This window comes from Harpia harpyja, chromosome 2, assembly GCF_026419915.1.
Source record: "Harpia harpyja isolate bHarHar1 chromosome 2, bHarHar1 primary haplotype, whole genome shotgun sequence".
NCBI classification, from domain to species: Eukaryota; Metazoa; Chordata; class Aves; order Accipitriformes; family Accipitridae; genus Harpia; species Harpia harpyja.
In genome coordinates this window covers 53,611,885-53,632,113 of record NC_068941.1, presented here as the reverse complement: position 1 = coordinate 53,632,113, position 20,229 = coordinate 53,611,885, and the positions used below count along the sequence as shown (strand labels likewise).

The window sequence follows — 20,229 nt, the reverse complement described above, 5'->3', positions numbered from 1 at the left end:
TTGATAGACAAATCTTTTTATTAAATTTGTATTTGAAATAAATAAATAATGTCCTCCCATTGCTGGAAGTCATCTATTTTACTTGGCTTATCGGTAAAACTTGGACACACAACTAACAAAATAGAAACCGCACAGCAGAGGGCGTTAAGAGCACTAAACTTGAAGCAGCATTCATGATGAGTTTTCAGTCCAGCACTCTTCAGCCCTCGTGTAGTCTGCCATGATCTCCTCATGCTTGTTGAAGATCATCCAGTTGTGAGAATACCTGTTTGTTAGCCATTACTCAGTTCTTCGTCTTACAGCTCTGGAAGAGCACTTTTGAACTACATTGTAGCGTCTTTCACAGAAGGCACATGATATGCAAGCTTCAGTGCTAGCAGTCTGTTTGCTAGCCAACGCTGTGGTTAGCTGCCTTCTTTATTGCAAGTGTCCTGTTTCCTTAAAGCTTCTGAAAGAACTTCATCAGGAATTTCTTCCGTGGCATAATTCAGACTATCATTTGCAGCTTCAGCTAGTTCCACATCTTCAGTAGCTTCTAGGAAACGGGCATCATCGCTTGCATTGCTCCACACACTGTCTGACAACAGGAAGTCTTGAGACAAGCTTTTTTCTAGAGATATTGAGCTTTTTGACAAGTCTGATGTACTAGAACATGGTTTTACTTTTTCGTCTGTGTTCCCCTTTTCATGCATTAGTGTATACTCTTCTTCCTTTTAGAAACAAGAATACTACTTATTCCGTATGAAAATGGTCTTCATACCTTTAACTGTTCTGATCTGAAAGTTTGAAACTCGTACAGTAACATAAAATAGATACTACAGAAAGCTGGCCAACAAGACAGATTTTCTAGCACGTTAACTTATAGCCACGTTAACCTGTGGAACCTATTTGAATAGGAATAGAAATTTGCTGGTTTTCTAGCAAACTACAACTAATCTGTTGTATACAGCTTCTTAAAATAATACAAGGTTAAAACTAATTTCAGTGTCTGTTTAAAGATAGTCAGGATCTGAAAACACACTTAAATTATACTTCCTATGAAACAACACTAATAGCTATTGATGATCTGCTTAAGTAGAGCCTAATGTGCCATTCTGCAGTATGAAATTTAAAAGTGTAAAGTGTAAATTTAGAAGTTGCAAAGATGCCAACTCTTTTTGCCTACTTGGTGGAAGAACTTATGTTCAGGGCTCAGGATCTAGGTGCAGTATCAGATCAGTTTAAATATTCTACGCATGTGGGTAAACATAACTGCTTTAATATGCTAAAATGGAGTTAAGTGAACTTCAAATGTGAGAGTCACTGACTTAAATTTGACTCTGACTCAGGTGTTCCAAGAGCACTTCTGTTTTACCTGGCTCAGCATGAAGTCAAACATGCACAGCAGAGCTTAACTTGGGCAGTTTTTTGGTCTTGTGGTTTATGCATTGGGAACTGCTGTTCAGACCAAAATACAATAAAGTCTTTAGTCCCAGGTGAAGTTATGCTATTCCAGTAACTTAGCTTTATTTGTGCTGACACTTTTTGTGCTAGATCTGCTGCTGGAGAACTTAAAAATGAATATATGGAGCTACGGCACCAGCACAGCTGCTCTGTGGAGCTATTCTATACCAGTGTAGCTACTCTATAGAGCTCAACAGACTGTGTTAGTGGGGGTTTTCAATGACTTCCAGAGACAGCTTTACTCACAGGAACTTCAGCGTATCGATAGGACAAAACCATACCTCTTTGAAAAGAAACGAGAGACGTATCCTAGGTGGTAATGGAAAACCTAAATCAAATATATGGCATTAATTAAAGTTGACATTCCAAAAAGTATTAAGTATCATTGCTTTGAAATCACAGAATACATACTTTGTGATTTGAAGTTTTCTTCTCTGCAGACTGGATCGTGACACTTCTGATACCAGACTTCCTTCTTTAGATCTACCAGAATCCTAAGAACAAAATAATCTAGTTTTTAGTAACAGTACATAAATGAAATGAATGCATAGAGTAGGAAACTCTGAGACTAAATGAACAGGTTTTGTTTGTCCCCATCTATGGATCTTGCTTTCATACTCTGACATACTTATTTCGTGCTTCTTTTGTACAGTCTGTTATTTTTTTCAGTAAACTTCAGGCTGCTTAAGTTAAAAATATATTTCTTCCAAGACTAACATTCGAAAGTGAAATTTAGTCAACTTCATTACATTAAACTTGGAAGAAAAAGTCATTAAAGTAAGATTAGTACATGGGGCCTAACTGTAAGGTAAGATTTTGTTGCTGCCACCATTACAGATAATTTCATTATAAAAGCCAGATAAAATCACTATTTCCTGTCAAGTGATGAGATAGCCCAGGTCTTTCAGCTGTGCTTTAGAAACACCAAGCTTCAAGCAACTTGCTTGAGAAACACCAAGTTCATCCAGCATAGTGGCTGTGGGGCTTTTTTTTTTTATACCCTTGTTTCTCAAAAACAAACACATTCCTTATCTTTCATTTATTTTAAATTTTATATAGAATTACTTTTAAGTTGAAACATTTCTACTAATGATATACTGCAATGCTAATGTCATCTGAAAAACCTGACTTTTCAATACTTTGCTAAAACTATAAGAATTCCAAGTCCTTGTAGAGTCACTAGCAAAGCTCACCTTGACTGAAGTGGTGGCAGGAGTTACCTTTGTCATTTTAATAACATAAGAATGAAATTTAAGAATGCACTGCAAATGAATTTAAAAGTGGTCTGTTTTCTTTATCTTATTTCTGATTGTTCAGCTTCCTAGCTAAGAAGCATCAAAGCACACTACCACTTAATAGCTTTAACATACTCTGACTTGTATGTTAGCATCTTTAGGCATGTATTTTGAATAGCTTGAAGATTACTTCATAGAAATACTAGAAATATAATTTCAGTTATCAGAAAGTAAATTTCGGGGGGGGGGGGGAGTTTGGTATTTTTTTTTTAAAAAGTGTATCCCCACAGAGCAAGAGAGCAGAAATTGTAACAGGTGCTGATTCTATCCATAAATTTTTCAGCATTTTTATAGAATAACAGTTGAGCAGGAAAATAAATAAAGCTGTTTTAAAGTGAATAGTGAATAGTTAAAGAGCATACATTATGTTGTTACTTTTGTGAGCTCTTCCAATATTTTCACACCAGCGGTAACCAGAAATATCATATACAAGTATTTCTTCGAGAGAGAAATAATTCCATCGCCGTATCCCTGGGGGGGGGAAATTAGTTAATTCTTTAAAACTACTGCTGCAGAAGACTTATTTGTAAAAAGTAAAGTCGTCTTTACCTCCTTGGACCCCATCTTTATTAACCAAAGAACGAACAAAATAATCTATTTCTGGATATGGTGAATCCTGATAACCTTCCATGGATTCTGTTAAAACAAAGGCCACATATACATACTGTTACTGGTTTTGCCATTGTAATATGTAATTGTAACACTATGTAGACCATAGACAGAAAAATGTACATGAATCACACCAAATCCTTAAATAAAACTAGGGGTAAATCCACTGTTAATTTCCTGTAGATCTTTAAACTGCTACCCCTACCCCCAAGGTACTAAGGGAACTTGGACAAAGCATGACAGCTGTGGGATCAGGAGGGGAGGGTAAATGGCATTCAGGTGCCACACAGCATCCTTCAGCACAGCTGTACTCTGCCTCCTGCAGAAAGCTCACTGAAGAAAAGCCCTCCTAGAGGTTATCAGGTGTGTTAAGTCACAGTACATCTAATCTGAGTACTTTTTTTTATTTTTTCCTCTATAGAAGAGGCTTGAGGTACCTCTACTGCTTCTGGTAGTTATACGGTTTAAAAAACCAGACATTTTTCTCTCCTCCTCTGAAAAGCCAGATGACAGAACTTTTGTGTCATGACTCGCTCTGAAGAAAAGAGACAATACAAAAGAAAATGTGTGATTCCTACTGCATAACATAGTATGGTATAACATACTGTAACATTTCATAGTATGGCATAGCATAACATAGTCCTGGGCCACCGGCTCTAGGCAGCCCTGCTGGAGCAAGGGGGTTGGACCGGAAGACCTCCAGAGGTCCCTGCCGGCCTCAACCAGTCTGTGATTCTGTATGCTACCTTTCGCTATCCCTGCAGCACTTTTTCTTTTCATTTTGACAGCTTCCTCTGCCTTGCACCAGCAGAGGGCAGGGTTTCCTCCTCCAGAAGTAGCAAAATTTAGTTCCTGGCAAAAATCCCAGGACCCAGCCATTTAAAGACTGCTGGTCCACACTCTTACAGCAGTATTTGCTCTAGATTTAATATTTATGCATATATACCCTTTGAAAGGTTTCAAATTTTTTTTTTCCTCTCTCTACAATGAGCTACTTTTCCTTGCCGTATTACTAGCTGAAAGCCAGATGATCACAGAAGACTAAATTCAACACAGCAGAATTTCTCATCCATATTTATGACAGTCTCAGCCTGATACCTGTGATTTGAATACCCTACACGATTTATGCTACAGGGCCACTGGCATCAGTTCAGGATAATGAACATTTCAGGATATAAAAATTTAAGTCACAACAAATACAAGTTTTTAATAAAAATATTATACATAGTATCATACAGATGGATGTACCACTTTAACCTTCTTTCTGCTGCAGTAATGATTAAGATCATCTTAAGATACAGTCAGTGCAGGGTAAGATATATCAGAGGTTTAGACTAGATACAGAAAACTTGATTATTGTATGTACCAGTATCCAGCCTAAGGAGGTATCTGTACCAAATGGAATCTGGTATGCAAATAAACATGTACAAAAATCCTTTTTATTTTTTTATCATACTTTGGAAAATAATATTTAGACTCCTCATATTTAATTGATTGGAAATCTGTAGTTTTTCCTTTCAGAACTATACAGAATCCGACCAAACTTAATAATGGTTACATTTCAGCATTTTGACTGTGTATAGAGAAATGAGGCACAACTCAGAAGCCATACCACATCTTCTGTGTTCTTTAAACATTTGAAGGTAGTTAAAAAAAAAAAAAAAAAAAGACCCAAGAAATTTTTTCTTCAAAAACAAGGAATTCTACTGGAAACTCCTAAATTACACTGTAACAGTGTTCATGGAATAACTGCCTGTTGATAGTAGTTATTTGTAACTGCCTCAGGAGACAAATCACTAAAATACATATTTAAACATTTTAAATTTCACCAGAATGAAACAATTACCTAATGTTGCAGATCAAAGAGGAAAGAAAATATGCTTCTTCCAAGGAAACGTTCTCTTCACAGTTAGGGACAAACTTATTATCCTCTGCTATCTTCAGAATCACATTTTTTCCTGCTTTTGATGATTTATACATCCGGAAATTTCTATTCTTTGTATAAACTCCTACAGGAAAATAAGTATTTCTTAACATAACAATGCTGGCTAGGATTTAAGATACTTAGTACTTGTAAAGTAAACAATTTTCCTTAGACCCAGCTAAGGGTCTAAGGAATGGACAAAAACTTACTGACTTTGGCTCACATCCCATAGAAGATATGCAACAAAGCAAGATCATGCACACATGTACATTTTTATGTTATAGAAGAATTAAGACAAACGCTCAACACCTCTACATAGGCATTTTAATCATTCTGACATTATCATTGCTAAAAGTTTCCTTTCAGTATAAGGAATTGGTGCTTTCACATTGACTTTGTGAAATACAACTGAGCATAAAAAGCTGCACAATTATTTTAACCAGAAAGGACTTCATCAAACTTTGTTTTCTGTGGACCAGACACCACTTGTCTGAAGCATGTATCAGGAAAATTTATTTCTAATCTCAAAAACAAACAACAAAAAAATGAACGGGTATCTTAAACATTGCCTAATCTGTCGTAAGAATTTATCGAGGAGGTGGGTGCTTTATTTGTGGGTTGCATTTAATTTTCATGGAGATAAAAGAACTTAAAGAATTCATACAAGAATGTCACATAGCTTTCTATCACTGCAGCCTTGTCATGTAATGCAGTATTCCAGCTATTTTGATTTTAGCTTTCCAGTTTTGAGGTAATGTGTGTAACATAAATATTGAGGATGGCTAATTTTGAGGGACTAACATCAAATTCTTAAAAGGTGATGCAGTAAACAATTTGTTTTGCTTTAATTTCTGTTCATGAATATGCTTGAAGGAATTTTGAACAGTAGGTGCAAAGTAATCCTTCTGAATCAGTAATGGAGAAGCCTACTATAGGGCCAAATTTGGGATTATGTTTCAACAAATCAGACATACTGAAGAGGCCAGCAATAAAAGTGATCCTGAATTCCATGAGAAGAATTTGAAGCAATGGGTGTTCTTCAGAGAAGTCCGAGAAAAAAACAAGATAAACTCCTCAAGTACATAACACACTGCTGTACAAAAGCATGCTAAGCTATTTTCATTTCACTGAGACAGGGCAAAAAGCAGAGAAACCAGATATGGGGATGGAGAAGGGTGGAACTTTCAAACTTTAGTTTGACTATGGGTGTTGTGCTCCTGGAGATTTTTAACATTTTAATACCATGAATAGGCTAAGCCCAGCTGGGCCATGAAGTGCCCAACCCCAAATTTCTATTATTCTGTCATTAAAACCTAACAGCCGCCATTCCAAACAGAAAGAAGGCTCAGTTCATACATGTAGAACAATAGAGAAGGCCATGCCTGTAAGACTTGTTCCATAATTAAACAGCTTCTGAAATGACAAAAATGCAATATATGCTATCCTCTTTTAATCCAAATAGAAGCACTAAGTCCTTAGGATCAAAATTAATTAGAGAGTCTTGTGTGGCAAGAGTTTCTTCAAACTTCAGAACAGAATAATTAAATGTAGTAATACAAGAAGTTCCATAGACCAGGAATCTAAGGCTACTTAAAGTACAGCATTTATGATCAGTTTCAGCACATACTGTATTTGGCTTGAATTCTGACTGCAGGGACAAGAACAACACTGCTGTTCTTATTGTCTGTAATCAAAGATTAAGGAACATCTCATTTCTTAACCTTTGTTGCATCCTAAAGAGGTTTAAAAGCACTACTTATATTTACCTAGATCCACAAAAAGTTGCTTGTTGCCTTCTTTATCATTTACTATCAGAAAGGAAAATTCTGAATTTCCTCCCTGGTGTGATGTTTCCATATCCTTTGTTTTGCGAGCAATGGCTGGCCAGCCTTTGGAAGCATGTTCGACAGCTGTGAGGTTTGTAAGAGAACCACCTAATCCAACTCCTTCTGCAGAACACTGGAAAACATGTCCTACTCCTTCTGGAATCACAGCAGCAGCTTTACTCTCCACTAACCTTATGGCAGGCTGAAAAATGCTTCTCACAAAGTTACCTTAAAAACAAGCAAACAAAAAAACCCCAAAAGCAGATAATGTCATTTATGAGTCAAGAAAGAACTTACCAGTTCCTGTGCAAACATTTTTCAAAACAGCCAAGATGGAAGTGGTTGGAGTTTGGGGGGTTTTTTATTCCCTTCTGCACTTTAAAAAAAAAAAAATCTTTATCTTTTGACCAGCTGTGGCGGGTTGACCCTGGCTGAACGCCAGGTGCCCACCAAAGCCATTCTATCACTCCCCCCTCCTCAGCTGGACAGAGGAGAGAAAAGATAACAAAGGGCTCTTGGGTCAAGATAAGGACAGGAGGGATCACTCACCAATTACCATCACAGGCAAAACAGACTCAACTTGGGGAAAATTAACTCAATTTATTACCAATCAACCAGAATAGGGTAATGAGAAATAAAACCAAATCTCAGAACACCTTCCCTCCACCCCTCCTTTCTTCCCAGGCACAACTTCACTCCTGGATTCTCTACCTAACCCCCCCAGCGGCGCAGGGGGACAGGGAATGGGGTTTACGGTCAGTTCATCACACATTATTTCTGCCGCTTCATCCTCCTCAGGGGGCAGGACTCATCACACTCTTCCCCTGCTCCAGCGTGGGGTCCCTCCCACGGGAGACAGTCCTCCACAAACTTCTCCAACGTGGGTCCTTCTCATGGGCTGCAGTTCTTCACGAACTGCTCCAGTGTGGGTCCCTTCCATGGGGTGCAGTCCTTCAGGAGCACACTGCTCCAGTGTGGGTCCCCCACGGGGTCACAAGTCCTGCCAGAAAACCTGCTCCGTGGGCTCCTCTCCCCACAGATCCGCAGGTCCTGCCAGGAGCCTGCTCCAGCACGGGGTTCCCACGGGGTCACAGCCTTCTTCGGGAACCCACCTGCTCTGGTGTGGGGTCCTCCACAGGCTGCATGTGGATATCTGCTCCAACGTGGACCTCCATGGGCTGCAGGGGGACAGCCTGCCTCACCATGGTTTTCACCACAGGCTGAAGGGGAATCTCTGCTCCAGTGCCTGGAGCATCTCCTCCCCCTCCTTCACTGACCTTGGTGTCTGCAAGGTTGTTTCTCTTACACGTTCTCTCTCCTCCAGCTGCCGTTTCCCGTCTGTCCCAACTTTTTTCCTTCTTAAAAATGTTATCACAGAGGCGTTACCACTATCGCTGATTGGCTCAACCTTGGCCGGTGGCGGGTCCGTCTTAGAGCTGGCTGGTATTGGCTCTGTCGGACACAGGGGAAGCTTCCAGCAGCTTCTCACAGAAGCCACCCCTGTAACCGCCCTCCTGCTACCAAAACCTTGCCACACAAAGCCAATACACCAGCCCAGTGTACAAAATGGTTTAAATACCAGAAAATAAACAGTTGTGCCTATATTAATTGTATCATAGAGCCACAATTTCCCCTTTGCAATTTTACTGTTGAGAACAGAGAACTGACAAGTGAGACGGCTTGGCAGTCATCTCATTAGAAATAAAGACAACATAACAAAACCAAAATGCATAGGCTGTCACTACAATTTCCCAAACTAAACTCAAAGTCCCAGATAAAAGTGCAAAACTGAAATAAATGTCTTTGGTATCTTTCAAAAGAATTTCTCCTACCCATCACAACACCTGTAACATTGCAGTTACTCAAGCCTCTGACAGACAAGATCTCAAGCTGCTCCCATGCTTGGAGCACAAATGATCTTGACTTAATAATTAACATGAGGAAGACTTTTGCTTGGAAATTTCTGTGAAGCTGAATTTTCCACTAGAATATCAGAAACTTACTGAACAAGTTCAGTTTGGGCCTTCATGCTAGCTTAGCAGGAACATTTCTGCATATGAACTAGGCTGTTAATAGTAACATCTATTCAAATGCTTAATGTAGGACCACTTTGTTAATGACAGCGATATCAAAAAATAAGTAGTCAAGGTCCTTTATAAAATGTAGTTTGATTTAATATTTCAAGTACCACTTAGTGAAACATTCTTCAATACCTGAATAAAGCATTCCTATAGCTTTGCTATTACACAACTTATTTTTTTATCCAGTCATAGGTAGTTTTTAATCATTTAGCTGAATATTTTTGCAGTAGTTAATGACAGCAATAAACAAGCTCAGATTTAGGATTCTGAAGAGCTTGTGATCGTCCCTCTCTATTGCTTTCCCTAATTTCACTTTCAGAATGATTAAAAAGGTTTACTTACAGCTTCACAGTGTGTAAGAGTTTGACCAGGGCTTACTCAAACAACAAATTACTTCTACAAAAGTATTTTGTAATGACTTTTCAAACTTCCAGTATTCTAATTCAACTCCCATTGTACCTCCAGGCTATGCTAGATGGCAACCAAAGACAGACAAATAAAAACCAAATTACTTGCAGGGAGAAAGAAGAGAAGAGAAGAGAATAAATACAGATGTGGAAGAAAAAATATGAAGTGGAAGGAATACTGGCAAGGGGGATTCTGCAGTTGTTGGATGAAGCTTCAGTGGGGAACCTGAAAGAGTATGAAATACGGTCCTCCTATGCTACATACCAGCAGAATGACCCAGTGTATCAAGCACCAATATCACCATCCTCATAATTCATTACAGGACTACCGAGGCACACAAATGATTCATAGTCATAGACGGCGTTTCAACCCTGCGTGTTCAAATATGCATACAGAATTTCTTAGGTTTAGAACAATATTTACTCAGGTCTTCAGTTCAGGCAGAAAATGTACCTGTTTCAGAACTGAAGTTTATTTCAACTACCATAAAAGTTAAAGTATCTTTAAAAGTCCTGCTTGACCACTTCCTTTTTTGCGTGTGTAATTAAGTTACAAGCACTCTGGTGTCAGAATAGCAAGGGTTCTGTCAGTGAAAAGATTATTTGGGGAGTTAGTTCTTTATCATTCACACACACCTTTGTTTTCTCTCTTCCCATTTCTTCTAACTGGTCAGATGTGGGAACTAAACCCTGCATTTCACACTTTTGATCCTTGACTGTATTTTGTATTTTTATATTTGGGATTTGTCAGCTGTGTAGATCAATGTAAATTCATCGATGTCCACAGCTTTCCTGTGGACCTACACGATATCCTGTGCTTTCTTACATGAGCTATGAACTCAGACCCTGTATTTTCATTCTAAATAGTAACTAATTCCAAATATTATATACTAAATGTTTTTAATCATACTTAATTTTAAGTCCATGCACTTTGTGCATGACGCCCTGATATAAAATGCTTATGAAACAATATCATCCAAGATGTGATAGTTCATATCCTAGTTTATCCGAGATAAATACCACTAACTCATATTAAGGTATTTTTTATTAGACAGAACACCACAATGATGAATTCAAAAAAAAGACAACACTTGAAGGTGTCAGAAAAATATATTAACCCTTTTAAGTTTAATATTGGACAAAATCTTTCCGTGATCTCAAAGAATATATGTATTTTCATACAGATTATGTGAAATTACTTTATGAAGTTATCTGCATTTTTAGTTATTTACTACAGCAGAGTATTTTGCAGAAAGTACAAAGCTAATACGCTTTAAACCAGGTTTGTCACGCAGGTTACTAAAATGCATTAATGGAAAGTCTAGAGTGTAATATTATTGGTAACATGCATGAATTTAACACTGACATTTACATATCTCAATTAAAAAAAACAAATCTATTTTTACCGTGACTTCAACATCTTGTTGAAAAGGCAAAGGCAGAACATGAATACACAATCTCTAAATATATTTTAAGTCTGACAGTAAACATGTCAAATTCACATCACAGTGGAGACACAGAACACTTAACTAATGGGCTAGAATAAACAGTTCAAGCTTCTACTGAAAGAACTGACTAATGTAATTTAGTTACCAAGATCACAGGCTAAAATTGCTGTCATACCAAATTATTTACCATCCATATATTACTTAAGAGTTTTATAGTGGCAGAGGAGCATACTTTTGAAATAAAAATTGCAGTAATCCCATTTAAGTCTTTGGGGTTTGTAGTTGTTACCAGTGTCACATAAGAAATAACTGGCTACGTCACGCTTGGGGCTGGCAGCCAGTATTATAAGCATTTGCTTATAACTTTGACAATCTGCTTAGCTTGCCATGTGAGCTACTCCTCAAAAGGTTCAGGGACACAGATTCCACTGCTCCTAAGAATGATAAATAGGTTTTTTATGTTAAAAAAAGCTGGAAAAAAATTGGTTCTGAGAAATCCTATGGCCTTTGTGTTGGAGTAAGGATCTGAATTTTGGCTTGAAGTGATGCTTCGGCCATGGAACACGTGCGTATATTAAAAATATTTGGGGAAAAAAAAATTTGTACATGCATGCACACCTACAAGATCCAGCCTCTCCTTACAGTTTGCTCTACTCCAGCTGTTCATGCTGACAAGACCGTTCATAGATGATTCCTCAGAGCAACACAAAACACGTGTCAACCCTACACAACTTTGATCCAACAGCACATGTGCTCTCCCCATGAAATAAGTAGACAATTCAAAGGGAAAACAAGATTTTTTCTAATGCTGTACTGGGCTAGAAAGAAGCCCAGCACTGTGTCATTAATGATAGCATCACTGTGCTGTCATTAAGTACTAAAAGCAAAGAGCCCATCTTTCCTGTGTTCTCTACAATCCCCTGCTAGGACATACAGAGTGCACAGTAAGAAGCTACTTAAAAAGCACAGGAGGTATAAAAAAAATAAGAAATACAGTATAAGCTTTACTGAAGACTGGAACAAGGGAATGTGCAGAGCCAGTAAAAGAGGTAAGGGTGAGAAAGGAAAACGAAGACTGGGCATGAAGACAGACTGTGACCAAGCAGACAGCAGAAAGCTGGGACTTGAGTGGGACCAAAATCATGAATGCAACATCCTCAATTCTTCCTATTCTACTGCCAGTGGAAACACAGTAACAAAGCACATATTTTCTTGTAATCCTGCTGCTGTTGTCACAGTTCCTCCTGAACAGAAACAGCAGAGCTAAATGTCACAAATCTAAATTTCATGCCTTCTAATAACCCATGAGATTATTATTATGGTACTATATAACGGCATTTCTGCTTCCTCTTTCTCACCCTATTTGTTTGTTTGAAACAAACACAGTAAGGAACAAAGGTTACAAAATCAAACACTCAAATATTAAGAAATGACAAAACCAAGGCTGCAGGTGCAATGTTAAATGACCCAAAGTTCTGCATTTGTAGGTTGATACAGATTTTAATTCCACCACTGGACAAGCTGTTTTCCATCAGTTCCTGCTTCAGTCAGACAAAACTCAGCTGATACTCTATTGTGCCCTCATTGTTCAATGTATGTCTATAAGCCTGCTTTACTGCACACCATACAGAATATATATACAAGAAGAAGAAATTATGATTTTCAACATTAACTTTTCTTAATGCTCACTGCTAGCACCTCAGTGCTTCACAAACAGTATTTTAAAAGTATGTTCAAAATACTTCTGTGAAGTGAGGAGGTATTATTATACTTATTTTAAAAATGGAGTCAAGCCTGAACTGGCAATTCTTTGTGTTGGAGTTGCCATAACCCATGAAATCCCAACTTACATCAACAACTAAAATTTCAGCTTTCTCTTAATTATGTTTATGCACAGGTGGCTTGAAACCATCTTTGTCCTGCCTTTCTGACCCTGTGCTGAGCACAAACCAACTGTATTTAGAGCCAATAATTGTAGCTTTTATTGTTAAGACTGACATTAACCTGAAAATTAGGGAGTCATAGTCATACTACAAAACAATTTTCAAGCCAAAAGCCAGGCTTGCCAGTAGTTCCAAAAATAAAACATAAAGGCACAAAAAAAGTTACATTTTTGCACACACAAATGCTAATTATAGAAAAAGGAAGTAGAAGATTAGCTGAGAAATAATGAGGCTTAATGGAACAGAAATAGGTAGTCATTTCTGCTGGGAATACATATTTGTTTCCACATATAATTCCATTAAATATTCAAATGTGAGATGGCACTGTACAAACTCAAAACCTCACCTTTTATCTCTAGGTGTGAGAGAAAAGAACACACTTACCAACATGAATATTATCCTTAAATACAGTCTTCTGGGGTAGAAATATTAAGTGTCGACTAAATTTTTCATCAGTACTGGAATCTAAATTCAAGACATCTTTGGCTGAACAATTTACATCATAAAGTTCTTCTAATTTTTGGCTGACAAGCTGAAATTATAAACATTACATTAATTAGGCTATTTCCTTTAGCATTTTAAATAGCGTTATCTATAAAACCTAACACAAATGCAGATTCTGCATCTTTTTTTCAAGTTTTTTTTTCCTTATTTTGAGCATACAATTAATTTAATTCAAACTGACTTATAACATAGCAAATTGTAACCAAATTTGACATAGACTGTATTTCCTGAAATAAGCAAGTCACTGAATATACTAACAGTGATAACCTGAGCAGATTTTCAGTTTTTCATGTCAAAGTCTAATTTAGTGGGTTTATATTCTGTTTTTTTCCACCACAAAGCAGTTCACACCCACAGTGACAATGTTTGTAATGGAGGCTTACCTAGAACGGAAGATAGAGGCTATCATGATGCAAAGGGTTGGTACGCTAATTCACTGCTATGATTTAGGTAATTCATTGGTGTGACCCAATAAACACCAACTAAGCAGAAAACATAAGATATCTGGCTCTAAAATAGCTCTAAAAACCTTCTATAAGCTAAGCTTGTGATTACTCATGTTTAGGACTGGGACTCAGAACCTAAGGGTCTGGAAGCTTAGGGTTTAAGCATCTCAGATCCCCCACCAAGCAAATCCAAAGTTCTCTTCTTAACCTGAGGAATCTCTAGATTTCAGAACTGATCCACAATGGAGTAAACCCCTCTGGATTCTGTACCAGTTAAGGGTTCTTTATGAAGGAATTACCTCAATCATCTTTTTCTTTCTTTCCTTTCTAGCTTGGGACACATAAGCATCAGAAGTCTCACAAATAAATAGCCACTCACAGAGAGGTTTTATTGGAACAGAAGATACTCTTCTAAAAACCTGCTTTATTTTCCACCTCTGTCATATTGAATTTGCAGTGGAGCTCATTTCCCAACCAAATTTGCAATAAAATGGAAATTTGCACTATTAATAAAATTGATCATTAGCAAAGATATTTGACTTTAGGTACCAAATTGGTAAGGGCAGTCACCTGATGTTCTCTACATCACCAGCTAACTCAACTATAATGAACTGCCATCTGAAGACACCTAAAATCAGGAGGGATTTATCTAAGCCTTGATACATGACTGCACCAGCTAGCAATGAACTGAGGAATATCGGAATGGAACTTTTATTGATGCTACTCTGAAGAATACCTAAACATTTCGTCAGTTTTACAGCTTTGAAGTGGCAGAGCACATAAAACAATCTGCAAAACCAAACTTACCATATCAGTAAACCTACAGTGAATACAAGCATTCCAACAACCATTGTTCTCTATTTTTTCCTTTCATTTAAAGGAGAGAACCTTTGCTTTAATTAAAACAGTACTTTTTACTCCATTAAAAATAAACACTAGGTCTACAATTCTTTTTCATTTTACTACAGAATATTCAAGAAAAAGTAGTAAATACTTTGGTTTCATATTAAAACAACAACAAATTTGTATTAATCTACAACATGACTTTGCTCCAGTTTACCTCAATTAACTTTGCAACCATACTCTTGCCATCTGCACCAGGATTTGCTGGTTTGTAGAACTCCAAATCAAAATAAAGTTTGCAAGCATCTTTTTCAGGAATTACTTCATAGCAATGCATAAGACTTGTTTTATAACCTTTACTAAGGAAAAACAAAAACAAATCACAACCTCTCACGATAAACATTATACATACTTATCAGTTCCAAACAAGGATCCCGTAAGTCCTAAATATTCTTTTATTTTTCAATCAACCACCCGTATTAAAAAAAGTAGCAGCCCTATAATGCTTTGAAAAATTTGTAACTAACTTTAGCATCAAATATCAACAAAGATATTGAAAAATTTGTAACTAACTTTAGCATCAAATATCAACAAAGATATTTGTCTGGCCTCAAATTTAAGTTTGTAAAGTATTCTCCTCCCCTTGCCCAAGTCTTACAGTACATACTGTCAACAGAAATGCTGTTGAGAATTTAAGGAATGATGGAAACTACAGTAAAAAAATTAATAAGTTACCAGTCATATGTCTTAAGCACTAAAAATGAGATTACAGACTTTTTTCCAACTAAATTAAAAATTGATCTCATTTTCAAATTGAGAAAAAAAATCAAGCTTACTTTTCATATGAAAATTGACTCTCAGATTTCCTTCACTTCATAACCAAATGTTTTATTGTAAAACAAAAAATTGGGAAAAAAAATGCAGTGCATAATCAAATTGTCAATACTTGAAACTACATCACGCAAATACAAAACCATAAATTGGTAACCGGACATTTATATTAATGCCTATTTAAACTGATATATGACTCATCATAGAAATATGTTTGTGTCACATGTTGGTATGGTCCTCTGAGGACAGCCGACAGCAAAAAGCAAATCTACTGCTATTAGATTTAAGTTCAGTAAACAGGGTCCTTAATTCACAGGAAATAATGGCAGTCCACAACTCAGAAGAAAGTTGAAATGAGCTATAGAATAGATTGGTTTGTTCTTATGAAGATTATCCCCACGGCCAAGATCAAACATCAGGCAACCTATTACAGTTCTGTGCTAGTCAGAGCAACAGATAGCTACTGGGGATAGCTATCCAGTAATAGTGATTACTAGATAATAGTATATCCAGTATACTACAATCTTATGCTAACATATAGGGTACCTTTTCAAATACTCACCTGTAATAAAACCAAAGCTCTTTATATGTTGTCACAAGGTAAAACCTTTGTCCACTTTGTGTGTTCTTTTCCAAGGCAAATACATGAACATCCTTTTTAAATAAAAACATTTAAGTTTTTTTATTCAAAGAACCAGTTAAAGTGTTCAGAAGTTCCTATTTGACATCAATTTCTTTGGTCAAAGGTTAGTAAATACTAGAAAACTGTAAGTAGATCACTTATCCTTTTTCAAGCTAAGTAGCATCTGTTTTTAATTAAGAACATCATTCTGATTTCAGTTACGTGAATAAAAATTTGAAGCTTTTTTCTTTGCTGTGCATTAATGTAAACTGTTCTCTCTGTAAAGTCTTCTCTTTTCTGATCAGTGGCAAGTCCATCTAACAGGAGGAGGAACAATATCCTGAAAGGAAAAGCCTCATGGACATGATAGCAGCATATGGCTTTACAGCAAATACTCTTTAGACTCTACACTATTTAAATCAAAAAATGGAAATCTGAAGAGAAAACACAAAAACCCCTACTGCCAAGCCAGTGAGAGTGAATTTTGGAAAACGGATTGTCAGGATTACTTAAACACTTAAAATGGCATGGAGAAAAACCCGGTACTTTCTTCAAAAGCAGCAATCGATTTGAAGACTATTAAACTGAAAACAGAGGATACATTTTGCATAACGTTTATTTGGCTCATCACTTCTTATCATCAGAACTTGTTACTCTGATGCCATTGGAGAGTTGTATTGTTTTTATTTTGTCTCTGTCTCCTGTTTCTCTCTTTTTCTTCCTCAGTTTCCTCCTCCTCTCTCTTCCTACTCAACTCTCACTACCTTCCCATTCTCCTGCCAACTCTGACAGCTTGCTCATCTTCGGAAGGAACAAATCTATCACTACAATGTTACCAAAAAGCACTTTTACTGTTAGAGGTTAACATCACATATCAATTCCTATGTTAGAACTAGTACTTCTTAGACCTACCCCCAGTGTAGCATGATCTCCTACAAAGACAAAAAAATATAAAAAACACTTGCTGTTTCAGGATTGGGAAGAAGGGAAAAAAAAAAGAAGGAAAAAAAAAAGATCTTGCAATCTGATAAAGATTTTACTGTCAACCAAGCTTTTACGTGAAGTTCAACCTTGAAAGTACCTAAAGAGTAGAGACATTCACCTAACAAATAATTTACCTCTTTGCAGGTTTTTACATAATCGAAAGCTTCAGCCTGCCGACAAAACATTTTCCAAACAGAGGATGGCAGAAAGGGTTTGGACAGTTTTGGTCTATAAACTGGAGGAAGAGGGTTTCTTTCATAGTGAGATGCTAGTTCTTCCACTTTCTTCAGTCTTTCTTCCCATTTTCTCTTCATTTGTCCTAAAGCAATTACAAGTAGTCAAATCAATATCAATTTCTGTTTGTGACTCAATTTTAATATATGCTGTACTCATCACTGCTTTTGATTCCAGTTTTGTTGAGCGTACTTTATTTATTAACTGAGAGTACCCAATAGTCCAAATCAACACCTCACCTTACTATGATACTCATTTTAACATTAAATCTTTCCACACAGTTTTGGAAGTAAAAGATCTTCCTATTAATACTATCAAAGATAAACACAACAGAATAGACACAATAAGGGAAGGCCTAGGAAGTTTCACTTTTGTTTACAGAATAGTATTACATTCCTCCTCAAACTGTTGTAACTAGCCACACAACATTAGTAAGGAGTGAAAAAATACTATTATTTCTGCTTTATGGTTGGAGAGACAAATGAGATCATTAATTTGTATAGGTAGTACTGCACTTGAGTTCCTGAGAAAAATTAAGATTTCAGTGACTCTAGCTCTGAGCTCTGTATCTCAAAGTAAAAGAATTGAAATCCAAAATGAGGGCTCCATTGCCTACTGCCAACCTTTGGTATTGATCAGTAATAATTTAACCTGCTTTAAAATCTCACGTACTTTCTTGCAAACAAAGATAGCAATCTTATCTCTTTTCGAGAAATAGCACATGATGCAGTAATGCTTGCCATCTTGCAACCTTTAAACTTCTAGTTACATAAAGTAATCCAAATGCTACAAAGTAATGTAGTAAAGCATAAACACACATTAACATAGGTATAATTATTTGTAAGTTTAATCAACTTTTTTCTGGGAAAATTCATTGCCCCTCTGAACACCTGTGAATTGGTAAAGAGCATTGCTAAGAAACTGTGAAACAGAGGAAGGGGGGCAATAAGTAACAAAGATGAAGGTGCATATTATTGTTCTGCCTGGCATAACCGCTTGGTTCTTGTAACAACCTCCCAATTGCAATAAAAGATAAAAATTAAACTGACTATACTTAAAAGTATTCAAACCTTTAACGAGCTGGATCCACAAGGTGAGTTTAAGCATTTAAAAATTCCTGTGGGCCCCAAAGCCCAAATTTTAGATTCTCTGAATCCCCCTCCCAAGTTTTCCACAGTAAAGGTTCCTGGACACCTACATTTCTGCCCATGGTACACCTCGGCCTGCCTGTGTTTTGATAGTTTAGTGCCTACGACAAGCCTCATAACAGAATGTTTTTTCCTCTTACAGGGGTCTGTCATGGTTTAACCCCAGCCAGTAACTAAGCACCACACAGCTGCTCACTCACTTCCCCCCCACCCAGTGGGATGGGGGAGAGAACCGGAAGGAAAAAGGTAAAACTCGTGGGTTGAGATAAGAACGGTTTAATAGAACAGAAAGGAAGAAACTAATAATGATAATAATAACAATATAAAAATGACAATACCAATACAAGGATTGGAATATACAAAAGAAGTGATGCACACAACTGCTCACCACTTGCCGACTGATGCCCAGTTAGTTCCCGAGCAGCGATCCCCCCACCACCACTGCCCCCAGTTTATATACTGGGCATGACATCACATGGTATGGAATATCCCTTTGGCCAGTTTGGGTCAGCTGTCCTGGCTGTGTCCCCTCCCAACTTCTTGTGCCCCTCCAGCCTTCTTGCTGGCTGGGCATGAGAAGCTGAAAAATCCTTGACTTAGTCTAAACACTCCTTAGCAAAAACTGAAAACATCAGTGTGTTATCAACATTCTTCTCATACTGAATCCAAGACATAACACTATACCAGCTATGAGAAAGAAAATTAACTCTATCCCAGCCAAAACCAGGACAGGGTCAAACGTATTATCTCTATAGACCTTGTCAGTCTCCTGAGCTGTGAATTTCCTCCACTGCCTTCCCTTTCATGCAAGTAGTTTATTCTTTGGGAATGAAAAATGAAATTATAGACAGCAATCAGCATTTCTCAGAAGTGTTAGCAGAACCCTCAGTTTCATTTTGATGCTGTTGGCTCTGCTGTAAATTAATTGGGTGCAAAAGACAGTCCCTACATCAGCACTTTCCCACAAGGTGACCATTTAAAAGAAGGGAAGCAAAGGAGAATTCCCATAATTCTCTACTCATTTTAAACTTCTTAGTTAGATTTTTGCAGAAACACAGTCAGGAGGATATCTGAACCTGGGAGAAGGTTGATGACCCTTACTTGAAACTGAGATCTATCACTGCTCTTGCCATCCAAACACTTGGATTCTCAGCAGTCCAACATGTCAGGTCTTTTCAAGGTTACTTCAGTTCCTGTACCAACTATACCTAATACAACACATCTATTTAGAGCACATACAATTTACACTTACAGACTAGGTGTAACTACAGACTAGCCTTCTGAGTTTACTGGGAAATTCCCACTTCATCCTCCTCTCTTCTGTCCCACCAGAAGTAAGGGGAGTACTTATTTTTATTTTACTTGCCAGAAAGAAATTTTGTCACCAACACGTTTGGACTTCAGTGTTTTGGACTCAGCAGGATGATAGCATGAAGACCCTGGGAATATGTATCTCCCAAGAGATGGCTTAAAGAAATTCTATTTCATTTTCCCCTTTTGATGGAAGACTACTTTTTTCAGTGATGAGGGCAGTGGACATCTTGTATATTTATACCTTATGGGGGTTGTTTGTTTGGTTTGGTTTTTTTTTTTTAGAAGAAACGGACTCGTCATTTCCGAAATGGCAGTTTTCTCCCTCAT

The 20,229-nt window shown here is 37.2% G+C and overlaps 1 protein-coding gene across 9 annotated transcripts in view; it reads right to left on the bottom strand.

Annotated features, from left to right (window-relative positions):
- Window positions 1–20,229, bottom strand: part of PRIMPOL (primase and DNA directed polymerase) — a 21,758-nt gene continuing 1,529 nt past the window's right edge. For 4 of the 9 annotated variants that reach the window (XM_052779778.1, XM_052779804.1, XM_052779800.1 and 1 more), the window contains 12 exons: window positions 17,341–17,525; window positions 16,163–16,254; window positions 14,987–15,128; window positions 13,361–13,508; window positions 7,038–7,325; window positions 5,194–5,356; window positions 3,785–3,882; window positions 3,288–3,374; window positions 3,101–3,209; window positions 1,855–1,937; window positions 1,725–1,771; window positions 1–710 (listed from right to left, as the gene is read on the bottom strand). In XM_052779778.1, coding sequence (XP_052635738.1) covers window positions 405–710; window positions 1,725–1,771; window positions 1,855–1,937; window positions 3,101–3,209; window positions 3,288–3,374; window positions 3,785–3,882; window positions 5,194–5,356; window positions 7,038–7,325; window positions 13,361–13,508; window positions 14,987–15,128; window positions 16,163–16,254; window positions 17,341–17,525 — 1,748 coding nt within the window. In that variant the 3' untranslated portion in view covers window positions 1–404. Of the gene's footprint in view, window positions 711–1,724; window positions 1,772–1,854; window positions 1,938–3,100; window positions 3,210–3,287; window positions 3,375–3,784; window positions 3,883–5,193; window positions 5,357–7,037; window positions 7,326–13,360; window positions 13,509–14,986; window positions 15,129–16,162; window positions 16,255–17,340; window positions 17,526–19,689; window positions 19,797–20,229 lie in introns of those variants that run through there. The other 5 variants (XM_052779793.1, XM_052779810.1, XM_052779812.1 and 2 more) reach the window with 4 other exon arrangements.